At 59.9% G+C, this 25,722-nt stretch overlaps 1 protein-coding gene across 1 annotated transcript in view; it reads right to left on the bottom strand.

The window, feature by feature from the left end:
* The window catches only part of TBC1D22A (TBC1 domain family member 22A), a 146,342-nt gene extending 136,499 nt beyond the window's left edge, over positions 1 to 9,843 (bottom strand). The window contains exon 1 of the mRNA XM_081127383.1: positions 9,632 to 9,843. Coding sequence (XP_080983509.1) covers positions 9,632 to 9,693 — 62 coding nt within the window. The 5' untranslated portion in view covers positions 9,694 to 9,843. The remainder of the gene's footprint in view (positions 1 to 9,631) is intronic.
* Positions 9,844 to 25,722: the final 15,879 nt, after the last annotated feature.

Below are 25,722 nucleotides of genomic sequence, written 5' to 3'. Positions count from 1 at the left end.
GGCCGGCAGCTCTGTGTAAATCCCCAGAAAAGAGGAACAAAAGACCGGGGAAACTCAAACTGAGAGTTCCCCCATAAATGGGAAGAGCCCGGCAGCCCTGCGCCCTCTGGGCCTCCTGATACCCTGCTCTTGTCAGCAAATGGAACACCAGGAAGAGCCGAGAACAAGCTGCTCATCTCACCCCCAAAGAGCCCCCAGAGTTGCAGAATCATGGTGCAGGAAGCACATCCCCGGCCCGGCCTGAGAAGCCAGGGGGCCAGGCCAGGGATGGCAGGCTGGGGTTGGTGGGTGGGCAGGGCCGCAATTGGAGTCAATCCTGGAGCAGGCCCAGCTCCCCGGCCTGTGCAATGGGGACCACGCAGCACCTGCACTGGGAGAACCCACCGGGTTGCTAGGGCGAGGAGCCTGGCACAAGGGGAACACTCAATATGCAACGCTAGTATAAGGTCACTACAAGGTCCACGCCACCTCCATTCCGGCTACACCTCCACATCTGGGCGTGGCATGAACACTTAACACTTAACCTGGGACGGTCCTTCACAACTGCTCTCCCCAGGTCCTCCAGACAGAGCCAGGTGGTCAGTGGTGTCTGCACTGCCAGGGCCCAGCACGTGGCATCCCCCACACCTCCACCTCTGCAGGAGCCTGGGTATGTGCGGCCCAGCCCCTCCAGGCAGAGACCCGCTTTCTGGTCCCCCAGCTGCACCCCGAAGGGCCTGAGGAGTGAGCGGCCCAAGGAGGACTGAGTGTACTGGGCCAGCCAAGGAGGGGAGCAAGGCCGCTCCCTGGCCTATCACAGTGCCACTGCCTTGTCGTGCCATGAGCCGGCTGGGCGAGACGGGGTCCTCTAGGAACAAAAAAGCAGAGAGCACGGTCCCTCGTCAGCAGCCACAACCTCGATCCTGAATTTACAACACTGGGGGTGAAACACTTCCTCCTGCTCCCATTTAAAATTTTTAATTAAAAACACAAATCTAAATCATGAAGAAATTTATTTTTTAAAAATCATTCTTGTCCTCACTTAAAGTTCACCCAAAAGAGTCTAGATTTGCTAGATTAGACAAGCATGCAAGAAGGGAAAAATATGACTCGTATTAAATTTATTTTTCAATATGTTTCCCGACAAAATAAAAGGCGTTGACAACGTGACACGTGAGCACGGGAAACAAGCAACAAGAACTGTGAGCAGAGCAGAAGCCCACCCACTGGTGCTCCGTGGTACCGGGCACAGAACGACCATCCCCACTGACAGAGGCAACCAGGGAAGCCCACCCCCACGAAACAGGCCACCCCCATCAGAGCGACAGGCTCAGGGGTTCCCTGCAACACAGAAAATCAGGAGTAAATTGCAGTCCAAGCCGCCATTCAGAAAACACAGCGAGGAAACAGATTTATAAAAACGCGCAAGAGAGCCGATCTGGGCAGCACCTCAAAACTTCTGAGAAAACGGGCAGGGTCTCCGCCTGGTTCCTGGGCCCCAGGGGGCAGGGGATGAGAAGGGGCCCTCCCAGCACTTTGCAGAGGTTCCCAGGGAGGGGCCCCCTGTGAAGACTGACCTGGATACCCGTCCACGCTCCGATGCAGGACTCCGCAGGGGAAGGTGCAGAGGGCCACCCGCACCCACCCGACACCCCCCAGGCACACGTCCCTGACCCTCCTGCTTCCCCACGTGGGCTTTCTGTGGCTGCTGTGACCAACGACCACAACTCAGCGGCACACGTACTAAAGTTCTGGAGGTCAGAATCTGAGATGGGTCTCGGCTGAAGTCCAGGTGTTGCCAGCTGCCTTCGTCTGCAGGCAAGGCTGGGGAGCACCCATTCCTGCTCACTCAGGTTGTTGGCGGGACTCACTCTATTGTGGCTGTAGAACCGCGGTCCCTGCTTCTGGAGCCACCAGCGTCCCCTGGCTCCTGGCCCCTCCTGTCCCAAAGCGAGCAAGCACACATCTGACAAGCCCATGTCACGTCAATCTCTCTGGCCCCTGTAAGAGCTCAAGCAGTCCCACTGCTCCACCAGATAACCCGGGACCATCTCCCATCTCAGGGTCAGCGGATTAGGAACCTTCACTCCCCTTTGCCCCGTAACATGGCACGTGTCCCAGGCATGAGGGCATAGGCACCTCTGGGGGCCATCACTCTGCCAACCACACCCACTCCTCAGGCCAGACCCTGGTGACCACCTCAGTGCCTAGCACCAGCCCACCAGTGAGCCCTGCGAGCCCACCTGCAGTGTGGGCCCTGGACCTATCTGTCCACTCCTCTGCAGCCCCAGCCACTGCCCTCCTCCTCACCTCCCACTGCCCTCTTCCTCTCCCCCTCTCCCCAAGGAGGATGGGTAGGATCATCGGTCTTCTCATGGCTCTTAGGACCAAGGCCCAAATTTTCCCCATGGCCTTCAGAGCCCTGCATGCTCTGGGCCCTGCTCGTCCCCTCGTGGCTTTCTCCTCCTGGCCACTAGTCTCCTCGCAGGGTGTGTCCCCTGTCAGCAGTGCTCTGCCACCCCACCCCACGTCTTTGAGTGGCAGGCTGGCTCCTCTCCCACTCCAGGTCTCAGCTTAGGTGGGACCTCCTCTGGGAGGACATGACTTTCTATCCATGGAGCGCCCACTCTGCTCACATTCCCAGATTACGACCTTTGGAGCATTTCAGACTGTTTGCATATCTATGTATTTACTGTCTCCTCCACCCCCGTGACCTCTGAGTGTGACATCTCTTTGCCAGCATTCAGCGTGGTCCCTGGCACATGGAAGGCCCTCCTAAGTGGTTTCTGAATGAACGAATGATCCCCCAACGACTCCTCTCCCTCCGCTGCTGAGTGATGGGGCCTGTGAGATGACTGTTGACTGTCTCATTTGCTCAGACACCTCATGGCTCTGACAGCTGTGAGCTGAAAGCTGTCAGAGCCGAGACACTGGGAGCTGTCTTCTGCTCCAGCTCTACCCCAGGCACCCACAGCCTTGCCACGTTCAATCTGAGCGATTCCTGCTGCCATCCCACTTACAAATGCCACCCTCCACAGGCCCCAGCTGCCTGCACAGCCCCTGTCGGCGAGCACACTGCCAGGCAGGGCCGAGCCAGAACAGGGAGCAGGGGGCCACGCTGAGAGGCTGCCTGACTCACACCCAGCGTGCAAGGGTTTTGTCTTGGCATCTAAAGCGAAGTACGGCAGGAATGCCAACTGCAGCTGCAGGCATCACAGCCCCTCAGGAGCCCGGCGAGTCCATGGCCCCAGAAAGAACAGGCCCCAGGGAGGCGGAGACTGAGCCTTTGCTGAGGCCCATCCTCCACCTGCTGATGTGCTCAAGCCCCCACCTCACCTGTCACCTGGAAGTTTGCAACAGCGTCGACTGGCCTCCTTGTCTCCACCCTCTTGGACCCCAATCTGCCCCAGCCCAGCAGCCAGAGGGATCCCGCCACACCCGTGGCAGGTCACACTGCTCCGCCACTGCCCCTCGGCCGCCAGGGAGCCTCCAAAGGCCCCTTCACTCAGAATAAAAGCCCGGAAGTCCCTGTCTTGACTGTGACCACGAGGCTCACCTACACCCCACCCTACGATCCCCCTCCCACGACCGACTTCACGGCCCCTTTGCTCTTCTCACAAACTCACCAGCACCAATCCCGAGCCAGGGCCTTTGTCCTTGCTGGCCCTCTGCCTGGACCACCTTCCTCCAGCCACCCAGGAGGCCTTGTTCCTCTCCTCCTGCAAATCTTGCTCAAATGTCACTCCCCCGGGAGGGCCTCCTTGGCCACCTTATCGCCGTGACACCCTCCCACCGCACCTACCTCTGAACTATCTATCCCGCTTCCCTGCTTTATGTTGTTGTTTTTTAAAGAAAGTGCTTGTTTCTACTGTACTTATTACTAATATAAAAACTGTTAAAAAGAAAAAAATTCATTTTCAGCCTGGCTGGGCGTGGCTCAGCAGGTGAGCATCGACCTAGAATCCGGGAGAACACTGTTCGATTCCCAGTCAGGGCACATGCCCGGGTTGCAGGCTCGAACCCCAGTCAGGGGCGTGCAGGAGGCAGCCGATCAGTGACTCTCATCACTGATGTTTCTCTCTCTCTCCCTCTCCCTTCCTCTCTCTGAAATCAATAAAGATATATTTTAAATTAAAATAAAAACCTTTAAAAATAATAATAATAAAATTCATTTTCAGTTATTCAACAGCTCTCATCCCTCCTTCTTGCCCACACAACTCCTGACCCATATCCTCAGGGCCAGTTTCAGATGGAGCCTGCTCACTGCTGTTTTCACAGAAAACAATCAGTGCCAGCGATGCAGGGACAGAGGTCAGGAGGGGACGGCAGGACTGTCCAGCTTCCGCCCAAAGACAGGCAGGTGGAGCTCCACAGAACTCGACCGAAAGGCTGGCTGCCTCGCACGGTGCGGCCTGAGACGGGCTGTGGAGGGAGGCCCACGAAGGGCTTCAGAGCATATCTCATGGGCCCGTCCAAGCCAGGAGGAGCGACACCAGAACAAGGGGAAGGCCGGGGGCAGCCTCGTGGAAGTTTCACAAGCTCCCGTGTTGGGAGGTGGAGAAAGCCTAGAGAGCACCAAGAGCCTCAGTCGTTTTGGCAGAAATACTCTAGTGTGGGGAAGCCACAGAAATGCCAGGGACGCTGAGGAGACTATGAGGGGATGCACGTTCACAAAGCACAGCGACCACAGCCCACGGCGGTGGGGCCATGCTACTGACGGTGACACTACAACATCCCGAAGCAGGGAGAGCGGCCTTTCAGGGCGTGACTGTACCCAAACCTGACCCCAGGTCAGACAACCTGGGGAGTGTGACACAGCAGCAGCCAACACTGGCAGTAGGGCTATCACATAAAAAGGACTTAAAGCAAGCAGCCAGAAGGGAGCGGCAGGAAACTGCTCCAGGGCTCGGGAATGGAGGGCAAGACTGGGGCTGGGCAGACAGATGCACAAGAAACAGCACCAAGTAAGTTTCCTGCTCAGGGTCGGTTGGCGAGGGGAAAGGACCCAGGAGGCAGTTGAGGGAGCACAAGTGGGGTCCTGAAGGCAAGTCTCTGGAGGCCGGGTCACAAGAAAGAGTGTATACTGAGCCCCAGTGACGAAACACAACTCTGGGCCGCACACGGGGAGGTGGTGGACAGGGTTAGTGTTACTGAGGGTGGTGAGTGGGACAGCCTCACAGTAGCTGTCACAGGGCCACAGGAAAATATATGGCCGCTAGGTCACGGATGGCTCCCTCCAGCTCGGATGGGAAGGCAGGCTCACAGGGGACGTCCACTGACGCCTGGTTAGCAAAAGACACAGAGGTCCTCATACCAGCAGTGACCCTTTTTGGGAAAGCGTCGGCAGACAGGGCGGTCAGATTTGTCTTCCATAACCTGGGGCTCATCCTTGGAGGGGCAGGTATTCTTGACCAGCGAGCAGCTTCCGGCCTCTGAGGATGCTCTGTTCTTTGTGAAAGCCTCCCTGGAGGGACTGCCATGGCCTGGTCCAGGAAAACGAGGCTCAGCACCGGCTCCCCACCAACCACGACCAGACCTGGGGCCTAAGGCTCCCAGTTGGGCCTCTGCCCCAGGGGAGAGGTGGGAGGCTCGGCAGTGGCGGAACCATTAGTCCCCTTGGTCCCAAGGGACCTCTGTGAAGAGAGCCTGCATTCTTCTGTCCGCTCCTTTCGCTCACCATCATGTCTGAGGCTCCCCCAGGTTGCCTGCAGCGGGAGCTCGCTCCTTCTCACTGCAGTGTAGGATCCCAGTGCGTGCACAGCGCCTACTGACCCACTCTACTGACAGTGGACATGTGGGTGGGTCCCAGTGTGGGGCTGACCTCGGGACACCAGGCTTCACTGGCCATGGGGGGAGGGCCCAGAGGCTGGGTGCTGGACAGGACCACCATGGTCTGTGTCTCCAGTCTCTTTCCGCTTTGGCGCAGTGGCCGCGGCAGCAGCCGGGGGCAGCTGGCTCTGCTTCTTTTGTTTGGCGCCGAGGTCGCTGCGATGGCTGCAGCAAGACCTGGAGGCCATGAGGAAGGGGCAAGCGGACTCTGTTTCTGCTTCGGGGGCGGCCCCTGCCTTATATTGTGACGACAGTTACCACCTTCCAACAGTCAGCTTGGTTATTCTCCACCTCCCGCTCCCTGCACGCTTGGTGAGAACACAGATTTGGGTTATTTCAGTCCCTGATGCATCTCCAGCACCTGAAACTGTCACTGGCACATAGTATGGGTTAAATAAACATTCGATGAATAAATTATCAAACTGTTAAAACATCCAAAAGGTCTCCTCTCATTCTCATCAAAGAGACCAAATGAAGATCCCCCTGCAGGTCGCAACCACTTTGGCCCAGTGGCACTCCCTCAGGTGGCCCATGTAGAGACTGATGGTGCCAGGAGCCACATGACCGCAGGTCCCACAGAGATTAATAGGAAAGGAAGCTGCAACCCGGACCATGGGCTCCTGGTCAGAGGTCTTTCCACCATCCCACACGTCCCGCCCTGTCCAGGAGTTTCTAAGAAAGCATCAGATAAGAACCAGGGTGTGCAGAAAACGGGGTCTACCAGCAAGACCAAGGTCTCACTGTCCCTCAGTGAGACCTTGGCCAAATCACGCCCTCCCTCTAGGCTGACCTGGAAGACAATTTAAAAAATAATAATTAGCTAGGCAAAAGGGGGAAAGGGCAGGAAAGGACTTTCTGGTCAGCTCAGAGAGCATGAAACTGACGGGGCATCGCACGGCACGGACAGCGAGGAACCTGCGAGTCGTCAGCACCACTCGGCACAGCTCAAGCAGGGGGGCTGGGAGACATGGCAAAGACTAAGCAGGGATCAGGTCACGAAGGGCCTGAGGTATCATGGGAAACACTCCTGCTCTGAGCATGGCATTTCCGGGGCTCCAAACCCAGCACGCCTCATCAAACACCGTGTGAAGGGCAGAACACGTCCTTTGTAAACTCTAAAACCCCTGGAGACCTGACACCTGTCGAGCATAAGAGCAGCGGCCGGCACAGTGCATCAGGGTCCCAGGGAAGGAGCATGAGGGAATTATTAAGGAGCAGCTCATTACTTAGGGTTGTGCCATGTAAAAACCCTTCACAGCTCTGCTCCCTCCTTTGAGTTTCTCTGGGTTGAGGTCCACACTCAAAAAAAAGTTAAACCACCACAGGAGCACCCGAAAGGCTGGCAGAGCTAGAGGATCTCTGACAGCACTGTGCCTGCACAGGCAGAGACTGTTCCTGCGCAGGCAGGGACTGTGCTTAGGGCCAACGATCCCACTGATCTACTGATAGGGAAAGGACAAACCTGTGCAGCTCCTGTCCCGTGAAGCAGTGGCACTGCCAGAGGCAAGGCCACCACCAGGGCAAGGAGCACACGGCGCAGTGCAGGGCTTTCAGGGGGCCCGCCCCACGGTCCTGCTCTCCACAGTGACAGCCCCACAGTTCTCCAAGTCTCCACTCCAACCCTGTAACTATAACACGGGAGCTGCTCTCAGAAACGCCTGAGACACACACAGCATCTAAATTGAAAGAGAAAGAAAGGCTGTATTTGGTAACACGGCCTCAGAGAACAAAGGCGACGACGGCACTCGTTTCCTGTGGCCGTCATAACAAACTACCACAAACTCAGCGGCTTCACGCGAGACACTTTTCCTCTCACAGTCCTGGAAACTAGAAGTTCGAAGGCAGGTGTCGGCGTGGCTCAGTGGCTGAGTGCTGACCCACGAACCAAGAGGTCACTGGTTCCATTCCCGGTGGCGCGATCTCCAGTAGGGGGCGTGCAGGAGGCAGCCAATTGATGTTTCTCTCTAACTGATGCTTCTATCTATCCCTCTCCCTTCCTCTCTCTCTAAAACCAATAAAAACATATTTTTTAAAAAGAGAAAGCAAACAATTCAACAACAAAAAAACAAAAGCAAGGCGTCAGCAGAGCCATCCTCTCTGAAGGCGCTAGGAGAGGAACCTTCCTTGCGTTTTGCAGCTTCCACTGGTTTCCAGGAAAGCTCGGCACTCCTTGGCTGGTACGTGCGTCACTCCAACCTCTGCCTCCATCTTCAAATGCCACCTTCCGAGGTCTGTGTCTCTGTGTCCAAATTTCCCTGTTCTTACAAGGACACCAGTCATTGGACTAGGGCTCGCCCTGATCCCATATGACCTCACTTTGACTTGACTACATCTGCAAAGACCCTATTTCCAAATCAGGTCCCATTCATGAATTTTGGGGGACACTGCTAAACTCAACCCAAGGACAAATTTCCAAGAGACAGTCATCCATCCAAAGGTTTGTTCACCGTCACAACTACACACGGGAGCTCGACTGCTCTCGGCTGGTTAAGAAGTGGTTCATTTAGCCCGAGGAGGAACCAAAACCCCAAGACCTGAAACCAGCACGCGGGCTCTAAGGCCACGTGGCTCCTTTCCCGAGTCCACGTCCGGGAGCCCTTGTCCCTCCCACTGTCTGCCGTCCCAGAGCCGTCACATCACCCTGGCCCCCGACACTGGTTCCGATGAAAGCTCTGTCCTTTAATCAGGCACAACCCTACAGGTAAAGGGGGTCTGTGGAGGCCTCTGGTGACCCCCCCCAGAGTCACTGTGTCTGAGCGCCGGGCACTCACTCCTGCGAACCCCACATGGCCCTGGAAAGCCAGGGTTCTGGGTGGACATCAGTGGATGCCAAGTTCACAGTCTGCCCCAGACCAGGTGCTTCCCGGGCAGCGCCGGCGGTCAGCTGTGGCTGCCAGGGAGCCCGCGCAGCCGGTAACTCTGGGCATCGCGGAGGTCAGCGTCCAGGGCGGGCTGTGTTCAGAGGTTGTCCAGGGCCCGCGCCACCGGACAGCCCCCTCCACGCGCGTCTCCGCGGCCTCGGCCCGGCCGGGCGGCGACGGCCGGCGGCGGGAGGACTTGGGAGCGGCGGCGTCCAGGCGCACCCAGGTCCCCGCGGGCGCCTGGCTTTGTTGTTACTCTTATGTTTTAACTTGACTCCCGCGGCTGAGCCAGGCCAGCGGCGGGCGTGAGGCCGGGCGTGGGACCGGCAAGCTCGGGAGCCTCACACCGACCGGCTCCGGGCAGGGCCCCGCCGCCCCGGGAGTCGCTCCCTCCGGCCCCGCCCCGGAGCCCGCGGGAGGCGCGGTGCGGGGCCCACTCGCGGCAGCTGCTCGTCCCCCGGCCCCGCTCCCGCGGCCACTGTCGCCTCCGGGCCCCGCGCTCACCCCGGTCCCCTCCCGGCCCCGGGCGCGCCCCCCGAGCCCAGGCCACCCCGGCCCGGGTCCTGGCTCCGCCCGCAGCCCAGCGAGACCGCGCCCACACCTGACCTCTGACCCCTGACCCCGGCCCCTCGCGCCGGAGCAGCCACGGTGACCACCCAGACCCCGCGCTCCGACCCCAGGTCCCCTCACACCCCCGAGCAGGCCTCTCCGAGCCCAGGCTCCACGCGCAGCTCAGCGAGACCGCGCCCACCTCTGACCCCTGACCCCTGACCCCGATGCCTCGCGCCGCCCCGCAGCCACGGTGACCACCCAGACCGCGCGCCCCTTACACCCCCCAAGCAGGCCTCTCCGAGCCCGGCCACCCCGCCCCGAGCCCCGACTCCGCCCGCAGCCCGGCGGGCCGGCGCCCACACCTGACCTCTGACCCATGACCCCGGCCCGGCGCGCCCCGTCACACCCACCTGCCCGGGACCTTGCTGTTGCTGCGCTTCCAGAACTGCTTCCTGGCCCCGTCGCTGGCCATGGCGCCTCCTCATCCCTCAGACGCGCGGCCCCGACCCCCGAGCGCAGCCGGCCGCCCCGGCGGCTCCTTCCCGCTCCCGGCGCCCCGCAGCCGTCCCGGGACTCCCGAGCGCGGAGCCCAGCGGCTCTTCCGCCTCCCTCCGGAAGTTGTGCCTCCGCACGCCCGGAAGTCCCGCCTCCGCCCGGGCGTGCGTGGCGCAGGAGCGGGCGCCCGAGGATGTGAAAGAGCGACGCCCGGCGGCGCGGCGGTGGAAGTGCAGCGGCGGGGCCTGCTCTGGGTCTGCTGGCTGGTGCTTGGCTGCGGGTCCCCTTAGGGACCGGGTCCTGGTCCTGGACAGGGGACCGGGAGCGCCCCGCTGCGGGCGGCGGTCGAGGCTGTGCGCCCGCCTGTTTGAGGGTAGGGAGAGCGGGGTCAGGCCGGGCTTCAGCTGGACACCAGTTGCACCTGGAGACACGAAGAATCCCCCGGCCTGAGCAGTGCCCGGCATGTCCTGTCCTGTGCATGAGGCTGCAGGACGGCAAAGACTTAGTACAAAATAAAGAAAGTATTGATTTTCACATTGATTGCATGTTGAAATAATGCTTTTTGTGTATCGGGTTCAATAAACTATATTGCCAACATTATTTTCACTTTCACTTTTTTTTTTAATGTAGCCACCAAAAAGTGTTAACTGATATATGTGGTTTGCACTGAATTCCTTTCGGCCCCCTAGCAAAGCCCGGGAGTCCGGGACCGGCATTCAGGCTGCACCTGCCGCAGAACCTTGGGAGTTCTCCACGCTCCTTTGATAGGTGTCTTCTCAAAGAACAACTTGATTACGTTCTCTGAGTAAAGTTTTCTCGTGCCTCCCCACTCACCGATGATACGTAACATTGATTTTGAGCTTGCTTTATGCAAGTTCTATATATGGACCTAGAAGAAACTCTAGAAGGCCATTGCATCAGTTGAGAGGCTCCCAGGTGAAGAAAACAAAATTCACCTGACTTAAACAACAAAGGGGATGTATTGGCTCAGTGTCTGAGAAGCCAGGTGTGAGAAAGGCTCTGACGCACTTCAACCCAGGTCCCGATTCCCTGCGTGTGGACACTTGGCCTCCAGGCCGGCTTTCCTCACAGTCACAACACGGCTGCCTGCTGCCAGCTGCTGCCAGGGCGACCGGCTTCCTCATTCACAGCCAGGGGAGTGGCAGTTTTGCTTCCCAAAGCTTCGCACCGCAGAAGCTGTAAGATACAAGCACGAGAAGGTCCTGGGCTACGTTCTCCGCTATGGGGGGCAGAGCAGGAGGAAAGACAGAAAAACAGCGACGGTGGCTTTCAAGGCCCCAGATCCAGCTGCTCAGCCCAGGAGGTCCCCCGCTCCTGCAGTCCTGGGGACAGTAACAGCCTGGCCGGGAGGACACAAGGCCAGTCCTGGACATCCTCAGAGGGGTCAGCTCTGAGATCAGGACATGTCAGACTGACTATGAAACAGTGGCTGTGACAAGTCATTGGGTGTGGGGAAAAGAGAGTCGAGATTCCTTTTGTATTTATCTCTTAGCAAAGAACACAAGAAATTTGATTTTGCTGATATGTGTGAACAGATAGAGGTTCACACATATGATTTGTAAATATGTGCATAGTGGAATTTGTGTGTGTGTCAAATATTTTTTAGTGATAGGCATGCACCATAAAATTAGAAGACCCTGGTAAAAAACACTCAGTGTCTTATTGCCAATAATAAGTAACTGTCACCTGTTTCCTGCTAACCTGCACAATGCGTCGTCCCCCGCCCTCCACCCTGTGGTCCTGCTGTGCCCTCGGCCCGTGTCCCAGCAAACCAGATGCCTACCTGTCAGACACACAGCTGCTCAGAAAAGGCACAGCCCAAAAAGCTGTCTCACGCCCCAAAAGCTGTCTGTGCCTTGCTCGGCTGGCATGCATAGCTCAGAACACACTTGCCGGACTGATTTAAGGTTAGGAAATTCTCCTCAATGCCAAAAGTGCTATTTGCTACAGGTGAGGTCCCGCACTGATTCCCTCCATCTCCACCTGGAGGGAGGCGGGTGCTGGGCTGGGAAAGGCTCCCTCCTGGTTCCAAGCTTGGGCAAACTTCCCACTCCAGAAACTGACGGGAGCAGGTGCCCAGAAACTTCGATGGGAGCAGGTGCACGGCAGGAAAGGCGGTAGGCAGGGGAGGGTCTGTGACTGCGGGGACAGGTGAGGAACACACCCACTCATGCTGGGCACCTCACAGAACTCTGCCCTCGATGGCCCCGCTCTACAGCCACGGCGACAAGCCCGAGGTACATGGCCACTCCTCCTGCTTTCTGGGTGACCTGCAGAGTGACTAGCGCATCCAAAGGAGGACAGTCGCTGCCCAACCACATCTCCCCAGGACATCGCAGAGGAACAGGGGATGAGCCCTTTTGGGGGAGTCAGGCTCCCCAGTAACAGATCTGAAGGCAGCCCCTGTCCAAAGGGACCAGCTGCTGTGACGTGACCCTAGAGCACCATCCAAGGTTCATCTGCCACGTCTCAGCCCCTCCATCACCGTGTCCCAGGGCAGGGATGGGCAGAGTGCAGGCTGGACCTGGAGTGGACAGGAGCCTCAGGGGACAGTCCTGGGACAGCGACTCCCATCGCCTCTGTTGGGAATTCGCCTGTCTGCCTGCTCGAGCAGGCTCAGCCTTTCCCAGCTCTGCCCTTGCTTCCCGGGTCCCTCTCCCTTCCCACGTGGGCTCCCGTCTACTGTCCCTCAGCCACAGGCACCTTGGTGACTCGGGATCCTTCCAGAGGCCCTCCCTGCACACCCACTAGCCACCTCTAGGTGGCGCACAGTGAAGCCAAGATGTGGCCGCGGAGGCCCTGGTCAGCCAGGGCCAGAATTGAGGCCACGCACTGAGGCTGCTCGGGGCCCTGCAGGGTCGCCGGGAAGGCATCTGTGTTTGAAGTGAGACGCCCAGACAGAGGCCCAGGAGGCCTCCACGCCTGCACCAAATGACCAGGTCTACCAGGTCCAGCAGCCTGCCCGGGCCCTAGCTAGGGGCAGCCGGAGAGATCAGCCTGGGCACCCCAGCCTCGAAGGTGACACAGTGTAGGAGAGTGGCAGCCGGCAGAGGCAGAAGCCCAGGCCAGGCCAGGAAAGCAGAGAGGGCGGTCTCCGGCAGGGTCCACAGGGCCAATGCCGGGCATCCTCCCAGCCAGCGGCACCCACTGGGCTCTCCAGCAGCACCTCCCGCATGCTCTGGGCTGGAATTTTCGAGCCCCCGCAGCAGCCTGTCTGCGCACCAGCTGCGCACTCCTGTCCCCTCCGGTCTGGCCATGGGGGCTCCTGGGAGGCAGCAGCCTCCCTCCCACCTTGCCCGGCCGGCCATCTCTGGGCTTCTTGGTCTGTTGTCACAGGCCGGGCATGTTCTGCAAATGGGCAGGACAGAAGTGCCCGGGAGGAGAGGGAGAGTGGAGGGCTGGGGCCACCCTGTCCCGGCTCCAGAGGCCTGGAGCCCTTGTACCCCTCCTGGACCTTGCCCAGCTCTGCTGCCCAGAGGACAAGTGGCCGAGGCAGGATTTGCTATCAGAGGGAGGGCTCCCGGTCCCCAGCTGGGCCCCAGTGTGTCAATCCCAGTGTCCAGTCTAGGGGAGTCTCCACGTGGGGAGGCCTGGTGCGGGCTGAGGTTCAGGAGGACTGGGAGGGGAGGGGGAAGCCGCCTGAGCAGGTGCCACCCCCTCTGGTCATCGCCTTCCTGGTCTATAGTCCTAACCCCATCCTGTGGATCTTAAGATCAGGGGAGACGAGGGGGCAGGAGGGAAGGAGGGAGGAGGGAGAGAGGGGGAGACTGAGGGGCCTTCTCTCATTTCAAGCCCCAGGTGAGCCTGACAGCTGCCTTCAGCCAGGGCTCTTTCCTGGCGCCGGCAGAGCCAGAGCGCTTGGCCCCGCTCCCTCCCTGTCCCTGCCTCGGAGGATCTTGGGCTCCGGCCAAGGCCAGGGGCACCTGCTGCCCTGCCTCCCGCCTGCCCGCTTCCTCCTTTCCTCGGTGGCTCCTGTCAGCCACTGACCCCAGACGCTCCTTCATGGTTGCCTGCCTAGGCCACGCCCGGCGTCCGGCCAGCGGGCAGCCCGCTCGTGGCCCGCGTGGGCTTCTGGGCTTCGGGAGCCGAGAGGCCCTGAGTCATCACACCCACAGGCCACCGGCAGCACGAACCTGGGGCCAGGGAGTATCTAGGACCGAAGGGTTCAGAGAAATCAGAAAAAGGAACTGGGCCCCCAGCACGGGGTGATGTCAGAGCCTCCGGAGCCCGGTGCCCACGGCCCTGGGACCCACCATGCTGGGTGCCCAGGACCCACATCCTGTGGTTCCCACAGCGTCTCCCCCTTCCTCTCCTGCCACCCCCCTGAGTCACGGGCATCGAATCACCCACTGTAAGCCTGGGGACAACGCTGGGTGCAGCCAGACAGTTGGCTGGGGTCAGGTGGCCCAACTCTGTGACCTGGGCCTCCCCTCCCTATCCTGTGTGCCCCAAGAGCAGACAGGTGGGAAACTGCCTAGATGTGGGGCCAAAGGCAGGGACTGTCATTTCAGTTAGTCTGAGGCCAGGGTGACTGCACTGCGCTCCACTCAACCAACTTCCCCTACTCCCCCAGACTAGCCTGGGTCTGCCTGGATGGGACCTCTGCACACAGTAGGTCCTCCTGAGTACCTGAGCATCCATTTACACAAGGCTGAAGCCCCTTCCACTCTCAGCCACAACACACAACACATAGCATAGCCCGGCTTTCCTCTCCAGCCGCAGCCAGGCCTGCTACACCCCACCACCAGGACTACAGCACCCCGCAGCCAGGCCAGCTGCACCCCACCACCAGGACTACAGCACCCCGCAGCCAGGCCTGCTACACCCCACCACCAGGACTACAGCACCCCGCAGCCAGGCCAGCTGCACCCCGCAGCCAGGCCTGCGGCTCCCTGGGAGCTCTGGCCCGTGCTGCCCGCAGGACCAGCAAACCTGACTCGCAGGCCATCTGCCCCACCCGGGGCAGGAGCAGGGTTGGGGCAGCCACGCCGAGGAGCGTCCTAAGCGTCCTCCCGTGTCTGTTCGCCGTGACTCACGGTCGCGCTCCCCTCGGCCGCGTCCTTACTGAAAGAGGAAGAACAGGGTCCCGAAGGGCGGTTTGTCTTCGGACTTTCAGCGGGACGCAGGGCCCGCTCTGTGCACCTGGAGGCTCGGCCCCCCACCCACTGCTCCCAGGAAGGCACCCAGTGTACAGAGAAAGCGGGGAGCGCCTGGGCCGGGAATGTGCCCGGAGCCTTAGAGGGCCGGGGCTGGCAGGCACCTCAGATCCTCTCTCTGTACCCCCATTTTGTGGGTGGGCAAGCTGAGGCCCAGAAACAAGAGATACATTTAAGGTCGAGCTGCACTCAGCCCAACTCCCCTGACGCCCCAGCTAGTGTACCCTGCTGCCCCCTCCTCTCCTGACGGGAAGCATCCCCCCCAAAGGGACGAAGGACCGAGGACAGAGAGAGAGGCCCAGCTTGAGAGGGCGGCCAGGTCTCCTCTGGCCCCTGGTTCTTGGCCACTGCAGGGGCCACGGGGGCAGAGGTCAGAAGGGCATTCCCGAGAAAGGCCTCTCCACTTCCTGACCCCTCGAGCAGTTGCCCACGAGGAAGCCCAGCCCTGACCGTGTGAGGCCCCCAGGCCAGCTGGGAAGACCTGAAAGACCCCTGGCCTCCTGCAGCCCCCAGGCTCGCTTTCAAGGGAAGTGGCCAGCAAGAGGCTGGGAATGCCCAAAGGTCACCTGATGGCCCACAGAGCAGCCAGGACCTGAAGGGGTCCCTCGGCGTCCAGCCAGGGCCCTGTCCCACACCAGCTGTTCGTGTGCCCCAGCGGCCAGCGTTCCAAGTGGACAAACGCAAAGACTGACTAATAGCAGTGGCACAGCGCCCAGCTCTGTGCCGAGTCTCACCCAGCACCCATTGGTCAGCCGGCCTCTGGGGAGGGGCAGTGAGCAGGTGGCCCCAGGCCCAGGTGCAGTGCAGGTTCAGGTCCGGACCCCAGACTTTAGGAGGGACAGCACAGAACAGAACCCCCACGTCTCCGGGGCAGAACAAGGACCACCTGGGGAGGGTGTGGAAGCTGCAGGTTCTCAGCCCCACCCCGCCCCTGCCCCTGCCCACTGAATCAGGATCTCTGGGGTCTGTGCCTCCCCCGCCTTAAGTGCTCTGGCCCTTGGCCTGTGGACAAGCAGGAGGAAAGCTGGGGCAGGGGCACCCTCACAGTGCCTACCCCTGGTAGAGGAGCATTGCTGTGGAATTTTCCACGGGCCTCTGAGTCTGCCTGCAGGGAGGCCAGCCAATTTGCTGGCCCGGGCTCACAGCAGCTACTAATTGACATGCCTACTCTATTTCTGGCCCAGGCCTAAATGAGCTCACCCACCCGGTGTTACCTGAGGTGAGCCCAGCGGCCCAGCGACATGCCCCAGGGAGGTGTGAAACCTGAATAGGGACAGCCAACGGTGACCGATGCTTGCAACAGAGGGTGACAGTGGAGGAGAGAAAATCAGAAGGATCCGGGAAGATGTCACCTTCCCACTGGATCTTGGTCCACAGAGCAGGAAGTCACCCATGGCCTCCAGCGGGGGGGGGGGGGGGGGGGGGGGGGGAGGGTGTCCATTCACCGAGCTTCACTCTTTTCACAACTGTTGTTTTCAGAACAACCTTCGTAAAAATATACCTTTGAGGTCTGTGTTTTCATCTACCCCCCAAACTCTTTGTATAACTGTTACCAGACCAAAGTCCGTGTGCCCGATGCTTTGAAATCAAAACATCAGCATTTGGAGGAAGGAAAGGTTTATTGGTCGGGAAGGCGCCAACGGAGAAGGTGGGAGACTCAACCTCAAATCCGTCTTAAGAAAGTACAGAGTTTGGGTTTCTTTTATGTGAAGGGAAGGGAAGTGGGAGAGGCAAGAGGTGACTGACCCCAGGAAGCTGGGCACCAGCAGGGGTCTCAGGAAGACTGTGCTCAGTCTGTTGACCCTAGTTGATGTGAGTCTGGTACGAGGCCCTGCAGATCTCTGATAAACAATACCTACTTCCCTTATCTCCTGGGAGAGGCGCTTTCTGGTAAGGGGCTGTTTTGTAAAGCTCAAGCCTCAGGCAGAACTCCTCTAAGGGTTGGTGTGTCTATAGGCAAGAAGCTGCTAGCCTGCAGGCCCTGGGAACAGAGCAGGCTGGGACAGGATGGAGTGAGGGAGGCCCAGCGTTTTTTTCGCTGTGTTGCATAACCCTGATAACCCAACCCACAGGCACCCTGAGTATAAGTGCATGTTATCTACATTCGAACAACATCGAAGAGCCTAAATGAACCAGCGCAGAAACACCCACGACAGCATCGAGTGGTGGTAAATGCCCTATAAAAATTAACGAGGGGGAGGGGTGGAGAGTGGAATGAAGGGAGATCTGGCCAATAGGAGTCCAGGGTGGGAACCGGCAGGTTCAAAGGCCCTGAGGTGAGATCATGCTAGGCTGGTCCAGAGCTGGGAGCAGCAGGAGGGAGGCTGAAGGGAAGGGCCTTGGGGCAGAGGGGAGGGACTTGGATGGGAACCTGGTTTTCCGTTGTAAAAGGATCCCTTCAGGGGCTGAGAGAGGCAGGAAGATCGACTTGTTCTGGGAGTTTCGTTGGAACACCTTTTCCTTCCTGGTGTGTTTAATTACCCTTCTAACAGGCCGGGAATCTCAGCTCCTGGGCCGCAGCAGCTTCCCGGCGGGAGGTCTGCAGAGAAGATGCCAGATGTAAATTCCCCTGAGCCTGGATTGTCCGAGCCGGTCCCAGGTCACCTTTACCCGGGACTGGCAGCCTGGGGTAGGCTCAGAAGGGGCCACACACTAAACCTGACAAGCTCAAGGGAGGCCTGCAGGGTGGCCTCACAGATTCAGGCTTAAAATAACCACGCGGGATGATCCGAAATGAAAACTTTCTAACATCAGTGAGTCCGGCGGGTAGTCACGTCCCGGTCAGCTACCTTCCCTGACCAAGGGAACTTCACTGGGCCTGTCCATTGTCTTCTTGCATCCGAGATAACACACCTTTGGAGTGTCAGGGTAATTTCCTTTTCTCCTCACAGCCCCAGAGCAGAGACCACACATTCCCCCATTGCTCTCGTTATCGGATTAAACCAAGAGCGTGAAAGGAGTGTGTGGCTGCCGTTTTACCTTTTATCCAACCCCGGAGGTGCCCCTTGCTTCCTCCAGCCTCCCTGACCTCCCGCCCCGTGGATTCGTGTAACTGCGCCTCCTCTTTTGATTGTAATGCACGAGACAAAGCGCAGAACCGCCGTTCTCTGGAGCGTTAGCTCAATTCGCGGAGATTCTGCTTCCCGGCCGTTGTCAACAGTTTGGCTCAAATAAACTCAAAAAAATTCTCTCTAGGTTTGAATGTGTCTTAAGCTGACACTGGCAAGCAAACGGAGCAGGTGGGGGCAGCTTTCTCTCAACCGCCACCCCTGGGATGGCGGGGCCTCTGCGAAAGGGCTTCAAGGGTTCCTGCTTTTCCCTGTGTTGGGTTGTTTGAGGACTTCTTGGATGTTTCCATAACAAAAAGAGACCTCTTTGGTCCTCTCCCTGGCGGGTAAACAGTGTGTCCGTTTGGCTTATATTAGATAAAGCGGGGCTCAACTCCCGCCCTCGGAGCAGACTGGGCCTCGGAGCCTCAAGTCCCTCTTTTGTGTGATGGGGACAATCAGCTTGTCTCCACGGCACACTGTGAGCTGGGTCTCGACTGACACCGAGCAGGGCATCGATCGAAGGGGGGCACGGTGGCCGCTGCAGGGTTTTCCGAACTCCCCGTTTCCAGCTGAGTTCTGCAGACTGGGAAATGCCTTCTCCCATGAGGACATTAATTACTGCCTCTGGGCCCCCGGCCACCCCGCCCACAGGGTTCCCCGGTCCTTCCAGAGGGAAACTTCACTCCCTTTTCCCAGGAGGCCTTCCCGACCGGACTCTGCTCCAGGGCTGGGTCCCTGGCACAGAGGGGGGCTCCGTGGACATGAGCCACAGGACCGGCTGCATCCCTGTGCTTCTGCAGAGGCTGCTGGCCCTCTCTGGCCTCAGTTTCCCCACCCGTGAAGGAGGTGGAGCGAGCTGCTCCAGGTTCCCCGTGTTCCCCGTCGGTCCGCACTGTTCTCAGGGCAGAGCTCTGGGCCCAAAGTTCAAGTTCCCTTCCTCTCCCCTCCCCTGGTCCTCACGCTCCTGTCCACAGCTTCCAGTTGTCCTTGCTTTTCTTCGGAGTCTTCCCGCCTGTCCTTCCGCGTACAGCGTCCTCAGGCCACCATCACCGCCCGGCGGCCTTCCTAGCCGGGCTTGTCTGGGTCCCCAGAATCGGATTTCGCTGATTCTCTAAGATCATCGCCTGTTTTGATTTGGGAAGTTGCTTTTGTTTTTGGACTCAGCACGATAGTCCCTGTTCATGTTGCAAAACTTCTGAACTGAACACAGAGCGTGTCCTCCTCAAGGTGTCTTTCCTCCAGGGAGCGTTGTTTGCACTCAGGGGGCTTGTTGGAAGCACGTTTCTTTCTTCCTTTGCTCAGGTGCAAATGCAGCCTCCCCAGCCCCCCCCCCCCCAGACACACCTGCCTTGGCCCCCGGTTAAGGGAAGTTCCTGGTGCCCATCCCCCACCCCTGGCTGAATCCGGTCATCTGGCTCCTGACCTTTGCTATTTCCTCTCTATTTATTTTATAGACTTCAAATATAAAAAGGCAAATAAACATGCTGGGCAAGCCATCGAGCCTCCTCTTATCGGTCTGAAAATCATAGTTTACGGCTCTCCTGTGCAGTGATCGCCTCGGCTGTGACCCCCAGGAGGCCTGGGCACAAGGTCGGGTTTTCCCCACCCCAGTGCCCCACTCCACCTGACGAAGTGGGGGGTTTCCCTTCCCCCTGGGTGCTGCTGGGGGCGGGCTTCTTACGGTTTCCCGAGAAAAATAATTTTCTGAGACTCGCATGGGAGAACCAGTGATTTGCGTGGAATTAAGTCCCTGTGTTTCTCAAGTCCCATTTCCCTTAGTCCCTCATAGAAGTGCAGGAGGGGTTTCAGCAGAGCTAAAATCAGAGCCAGTGTCCAGAGTGTCCATTCCATGGTGGAGCCAGGTCCAGTCCAGCATCAGGCCAGTTGCAGTCCATCCGTCCATTGTGTGTGGGGGTCCGCATGGCCGTGGGCCACACGGGAGAAAGCCGGGAAGCCAAGAGTGAGCCATGAGCCAAGCATGCCCAGAGGAACCAGGAGAGCGAACTTCTTTGTTTCAGGGATTAAATAGCCCAAATTTCCTCAAACTAGCAGTAGCCATGCCTATTCCGGCCAATGACCTCTGTTCCCAGGTGTGACTCACAGCGAGCACCTTCCCCAGTCATCTAACTTTACTGGGCATGAGTCTATCTTCCCTCTGCCCAGTCCCCTTCCCCCAGTGTTTTGCAGGGGACATGCCTACAATGTCTGGCCTCCCCTTTGCTCCTGTCCTATTATTAATAATTAGCTAATTACAATAGTATCACACCTGGCCAAGGTGTACAAAGGCCTCTCTGCAGTTCCAGGATAGGAGCCCCCTGTACCCCTCCTCCACCCCCCAAAGCTGGACATTGTAGCAGCTCCCAGTCCCTAACAGGAGTCACTGCATCTACCCAAAGTGTACCCTGTGCTGCAGACCCCAGAGGCTCCCATGAGGAAGGACCCTGGGAAGGGCCCCCACAGCCCGCCTGCCCGCCTTAGCTCTCCCTGCCTTTAACAAGCCGGCAGCTCTGGCCTCCCGCCCACCCCACTGTCCAGCTTCCTCCAGCTGTCCGGATGCAGAAGGGGTCTCCCTGCCACCCTGAGCTGCCCCAGAGTTCACCCAACAGGAGCTGGCCTTTTCCCCAGAAGCATCTGCCGCTGAGCCAGGCCCCAGGGATGGCAGACTGGCCCACTCCTGTCCGGAGAGGAAGCCCAGAATGCTGCCCGCAGGGTGGCCAGGTGTTGGGAAGCAGCCTCGGAGTCCACAGCCCTGTGTGTCACCCCCAGGTCACCTCTTGCCACCAGGTCATCCTGACTTAGATCCCTAACCTCCCCAGGACCGCTTTCTCACCCGTGGGGAATCACCTTGAGGACTGAAGTGAGCTGGTGCTAAGCACACGGGCAGGCATCCTGGCAGGGCCCAAACAAGGCAGTCACCCTGACAGGCCGGGGAGCCCAGGGGGTCCAGACCCAACCCGAACATGGCCTTGAGGCCCTCCCCTGGGTGTGGTGCTCCCCACGGCTCCCAGGTGTGCCAGCAGCCCTGATCCCTAGCCACCTTTGGAATTATTTTCGGCCAACCCCACCTCACTGGCCCTTCCAGCTCAAAGCCACCCTCTGGCCACCAGTCTGAGGGCCACCCTCCACTCCAGCAGCGCTTGGGCTCTCCCAGGTGGGCAGGTCTGGCCTCTGACCTCCGGGAGTTGAGTCTGAGTGGGGGCAAGAGCAGGTCAGGCAGGACAGCCCTGCATGTCCTAGAGGGTGGAACAGACTGGCCCTGCTGGAGTGCCCAGGGGCAGTGCCCACGGAGGGCACAGGCAAAGGCTCATGGGGCTTCAGTTCTCACATTTCAGACTCCCTCACACCAGTGTGGCCTGGGAGCACCCACCCATCTAATGATCTCTGTATGATTTGAGCAGGTGAGGTTACTTTCCTGGGCCTCAGTCTTTCTATCTGTAAGTGGGGCAGATGCTTCTATGTCCAGCACCGATCGTTTGGGTCTCATGTGCCACGTAGGGGTGAGCATTTTGTAAATCATCAGCTTACTCTCCCCATATTTGGGTCTCTTCGGTCCCAGGACATTTCTTCCAGGCAGTCAGCCTTGACAGGCAGCAGCTGGAAGGCTCCTCCTGCAGAGTGAAGTGGGGAAAACGGAGGGCAGAGGGCGGCATTCCTGGCAGCCAGCACGTGCAGCTGGTGCAGGTGTCCTCCCATCCCACCCAGCGGTGTCCTGGTGGCGTCATGTGGCTGACCGCCAGGGAGGGAGCCTGGGCAGATACGCAGGAGGCTGTCACCACAAATAAGGCCATGGCCTCCTGGGACAGGGGAAAGTAGGTCAGAGGCCATGGAGGGGACAGTGCTAGAAGGCGCTGCTGGTGCCCGGTCCCCGTGGATGGCCAGCAGGCCTCTGGCCTGGGTGTTGGGTGGCAATGCTGTATTCTTAGACAGGACGTCAGGATTCAGGCAACCAATGTGTGAGGTGACCTGGGCAGGCAATGGCTGCTGGCCGCTGCTGGGCAGGATGTCTGGCCCGACCTGGGCCGCAGCCCAAGCCTGCAGACTGGACAGGGGCAGGTGGCAGGTGGCAGGTGGCAGGCCTGATTGATCGGGGTTCCCAGCTGCAGGCTGAGCCCATGCACTCTGGCCGAGATGGCAGCCAGGCCATGTAGCCCCTGCATAGGGCTGGGGCCAGCTGTCCCCTCGGCGGGCCAGTGACAGATGGGGCACCAGCACAGCCTGTGGCCCCACGTGTGGCTGTGAGGCCACACATGGCAGCCTGGCAGGAGACCCCACAAGGTGATCCCCACACCGTGGGCTGCCTGAGGACTCAGTGGAATGAAGAGAGGGGATGTGGGGAGAGGAGAAGGCTGAGTGGCCTTTCCCAGGCAGGCATGTGGACAGAGCACTCTGCCAGGGCCCAGCATGGGACGAGTGTTCATGCCAGGCCAGAGGTGGGCGAGGTGGCTGGAAAGCTATTGGGAAGCTGGGCTGCTGTGGCCTTTTCTGTTGGATGCTCTCACAGCTAGCTCCTGGCACACAGCAGGGCCCGCAGCTGCCTTAGGGCAAAGCTGCCTCTCTCCTCCCATGGCCCCAGTGCTGTGCTCAGAGTCCTGGGTCTGACCCCTGCCCAGCCCTCTCCCCATCCAGCTCAACTGCAGGAAACGAGGCTTTTGAGAACATGGCCTTCATTCATTACCTTCTCCCCTGGGTAGAAGCCTAGGGTCTTGCATGGGCCAGGCCCCTCCCAAGTGGGCCAGAATGACCCGCCCCCTCTCGGGTGGAAGGCCACTGCGTTACTTTGCTAGGGTCGCTAGGGGTGGCTTAACTGTCAGGAACTGTCACAGCTGCAGCTCACAGACGCTGGAGGTCCAGGGAGAAGGTGCTGGAAGGCTGGGTTTCTGGAGGCCTCTCTCCTGGGCTTGCAAACCGCTGACCTCTTGCTTTCTCTCCATAGAGGCGTCCCTCTATGCATGAGGCCCTGGTCGAGGGGTGTCCAAATTCCCTCTCATAAGGATCCCAATCAGATTGACTTGGATCCACCCATAGGGCCTCATTTTATCTTAATCACCTCTTTGAAGGCCCCATCTCCAAATACAGGACCTCCACATTCTGAGGTCCTGGGGGTTAGAGTTTCAACATGTGAATTTTATTATTACTTTTTCATATGTTTTTATTGATTTCAGAGAAAGGAAGGGAAAGACAGAAACATCAATGATGAGAGTCATTGATCGCCTGCCTCCTGCACGCCCCCTGCTGGGGATCAAGCCCACAACCCAGGCTTGTGCCCTGACCAGGAATCGAACTGTGATCTCCTGGTTCATGGTTCGACACTCAACCACTGAGCTACACCGGCCAGGCTCAACACACGAATTTTAGGGGGGAAACAATTCCACCCATAACAACCACTGAGAGCCTGGCCTGATCTATGGACCTGGTCCACTGAATGAAGATGGGCAGGGGTCCCGCCTCAGGGCCTCCTCAGTGTTTTATAGTTGAGGGTAGGGCAGAGTCTGAGTCCTCCCTGGGCCCCTGACTCAGACTCCAGGATTTTATGAGCCGAAGTGGGACACTGAAGGATCTCTAGAAGGGGGGGGAAGGAGTCTAGCCCGGAGAGGTCATAGAAGAGGCCCCGCAGGGAGGCTGGTGTTCCGAGCCCCTGCCCACCAGCCTTTCCCTGCATCCTGGGCACACGCAGCACTGGCTTCCAGAGAAGTTTCACATCCACATTCCCGAGCCTCGGAGCAGCCATGTGGGAGGGAGGAGGCCAGGCAGGGAGATCAGGTCCGCCCTGCCCAAGGGCGGGGCTCCGACTCACAGCCCACCTCCTGCCCTATCTGCGCTCGGCTCTGTGGCTCCCTGCACGAGGCCTGACGCTGGGCTGGGTGCCCAGGGAAGAATGAATCACAGGGCGCTGGCAGGATAAGACCTGTACATGTGGCTACCTGGTGCCAGGCACAGGCAGCCAGGGCGTGGGCTTGTCCATCTGTCATCTGCAGGGAAGGCTCCTGTGGGCGGAGCCAAGGAGAAGCTGACAGGAGAGCTGACCCGAGGCAGGTAGCTGGGGCTCTTGGAACCAGGCCTCTGTCCTTTCTGAGCCCTGTGCCCTCAGGCATGTTGCTCAAGTCCCTGAGCATCCCTGAGCGCAGCTTCTTCATTGATGAATCTGGGCTGGGTGCACTTGCGTAACAAAGATCCAGTGCTTATTATGGGCGGGACTGTTTCTGGCACCAGGGCTGCAGGGGAAGACACGTCCTCATGGAGTGGGGAGGAGGGCAGACATGCTGAGGGCAGGATGGAGACCTGCTGGGGTGCCCGGCCGGGCGTGGCTCAGCAGTTGAGTGTCAACCTAGGATCCAGGCGATCGGGGTTCAATTCCCGGTCGGGGCACATGCCCGGGTTGCGGGCTCGATCAATGACTCTCTCACCATGGATGTTTCTATCTCTCTCTCTCCCTCTCCTTTCCTTGCTCTGAAATCAGTAAAGATATATTTAAAAAAAAAAAAAAAAAAAAGAGAGAGACCTGCTGGGATGCAGTGCAGCATCCGCTTAGCTGGGTGGTCAGGGAAGACTCCCGCCCCTTCGAGGAGGGAAGGGTCGAATCTGGGCTCAGAACAGCAGCTCCCTTTCCTGGGGCCTGCTCAGGAAGAGAGGAGGGCTCAGCTGTCTCACTCCCCCACCCCAGCTTTCTCCCAGAGCCCTAGGAGGAAGGCCACCTCCTCCAGCCAGCCTTCCCTGACTGCCAGCCTGCAGGCCCCTTGGGCTCCGGTGGCTCCCGGGGCCGCTCACACTCCAGCATCCCCCCTTGCGGGCTGGCCATGAGCACCTGGGGCAGGGGCTGCGGGACCCTAGCTGCTCTCTGCAGCCCCGGAGCCCAGGTGGGGACACACACAGGACTGCAGTGGGCAGCTGAGGATGACTGAACGGTGCAGGGCCTGTGAGCCAGCCTCTGCGGCCTGTGACCTGGACACGCCTCCTCTGGGGGGATCAGCCACCTCAGCCTGGGTGGGCAGGACCCCTGGACCCAGACTGCCCGGCTCAAAGGGTGGGTCTGCCCCTTACTGCTGAGTCCCCAGTGCCTAAAGCTGTGCCTGTGAGGGTGAGGCTGAGCCAGCACCTGCCTCCCCAGGTGGGCCTCAGGATGGGCCCACAGCAGAGGTGGCCACTTCCACGCGGGGTCTTCCAGGGCCCACGCGTCCCGCGGGTGCCCGCCCTGGCCTGCAAGCTTATTTCCCAGAGGCACGCAGGGAAGGGAAGGCAGCGGGATCCAAAAAGGGGACCTGATGCCCAGAGTCGCGCGTCGCCTCTGGTGGCTGCGTCGGGATTGGCGTGGGTCCCCCGACGCCCACTCCCGGGGCGGCCCCTGGCCTCCCACCGCCTCCGCGCCACTGACCCGGCAGCATTTCTGCGCCACCGGGGGCCCGTCTGTCACTGCGACCTGCCAGGGAGGCGCCACTGAGCTCCACGCCCGTGGCCACCGCGGCCCCGGCCCGAGACCGGCCACAAAGGGCAGCCGCCTGCGTCCGAGCCCGAGCTCGCCAGACGCGCCCCGGCCCCCGGCGCCCGGCCCCCGGGCCCCGGCGCGAACCACCCAGACCCGCTCCCGGCTCGGCCCCGCGCCCCCCGCGCCCCCCGCGCCCCCCGCGCTCGGGCCCCCGCGCCCCCGCCTCGTGCGCCCGCGGCCCCGCTTCGCCCCGCGGCGCCCCGCTGCGCCCCCCGCGGCCTCCCCCGGCCCCCGCGGGGCCCCGGCCCCTCCCCGCCCCGCGGCCGCAGCGCGTACGGGGTGACGCAGCGCCGCCCGCC

The sequence above is a fragment of the Miniopterus schreibersii genome (assembly GCF_964146895.1).
Source record: "Miniopterus schreibersii genome assembly, chromosome: 2".
NCBI lineage: Eukaryota > Metazoa > Chordata > Mammalia > Chiroptera > Miniopteridae > Miniopterus > Miniopterus schreibersii.
This window is presented reverse-complemented; position numbering and strand designations above follow the sequence as displayed.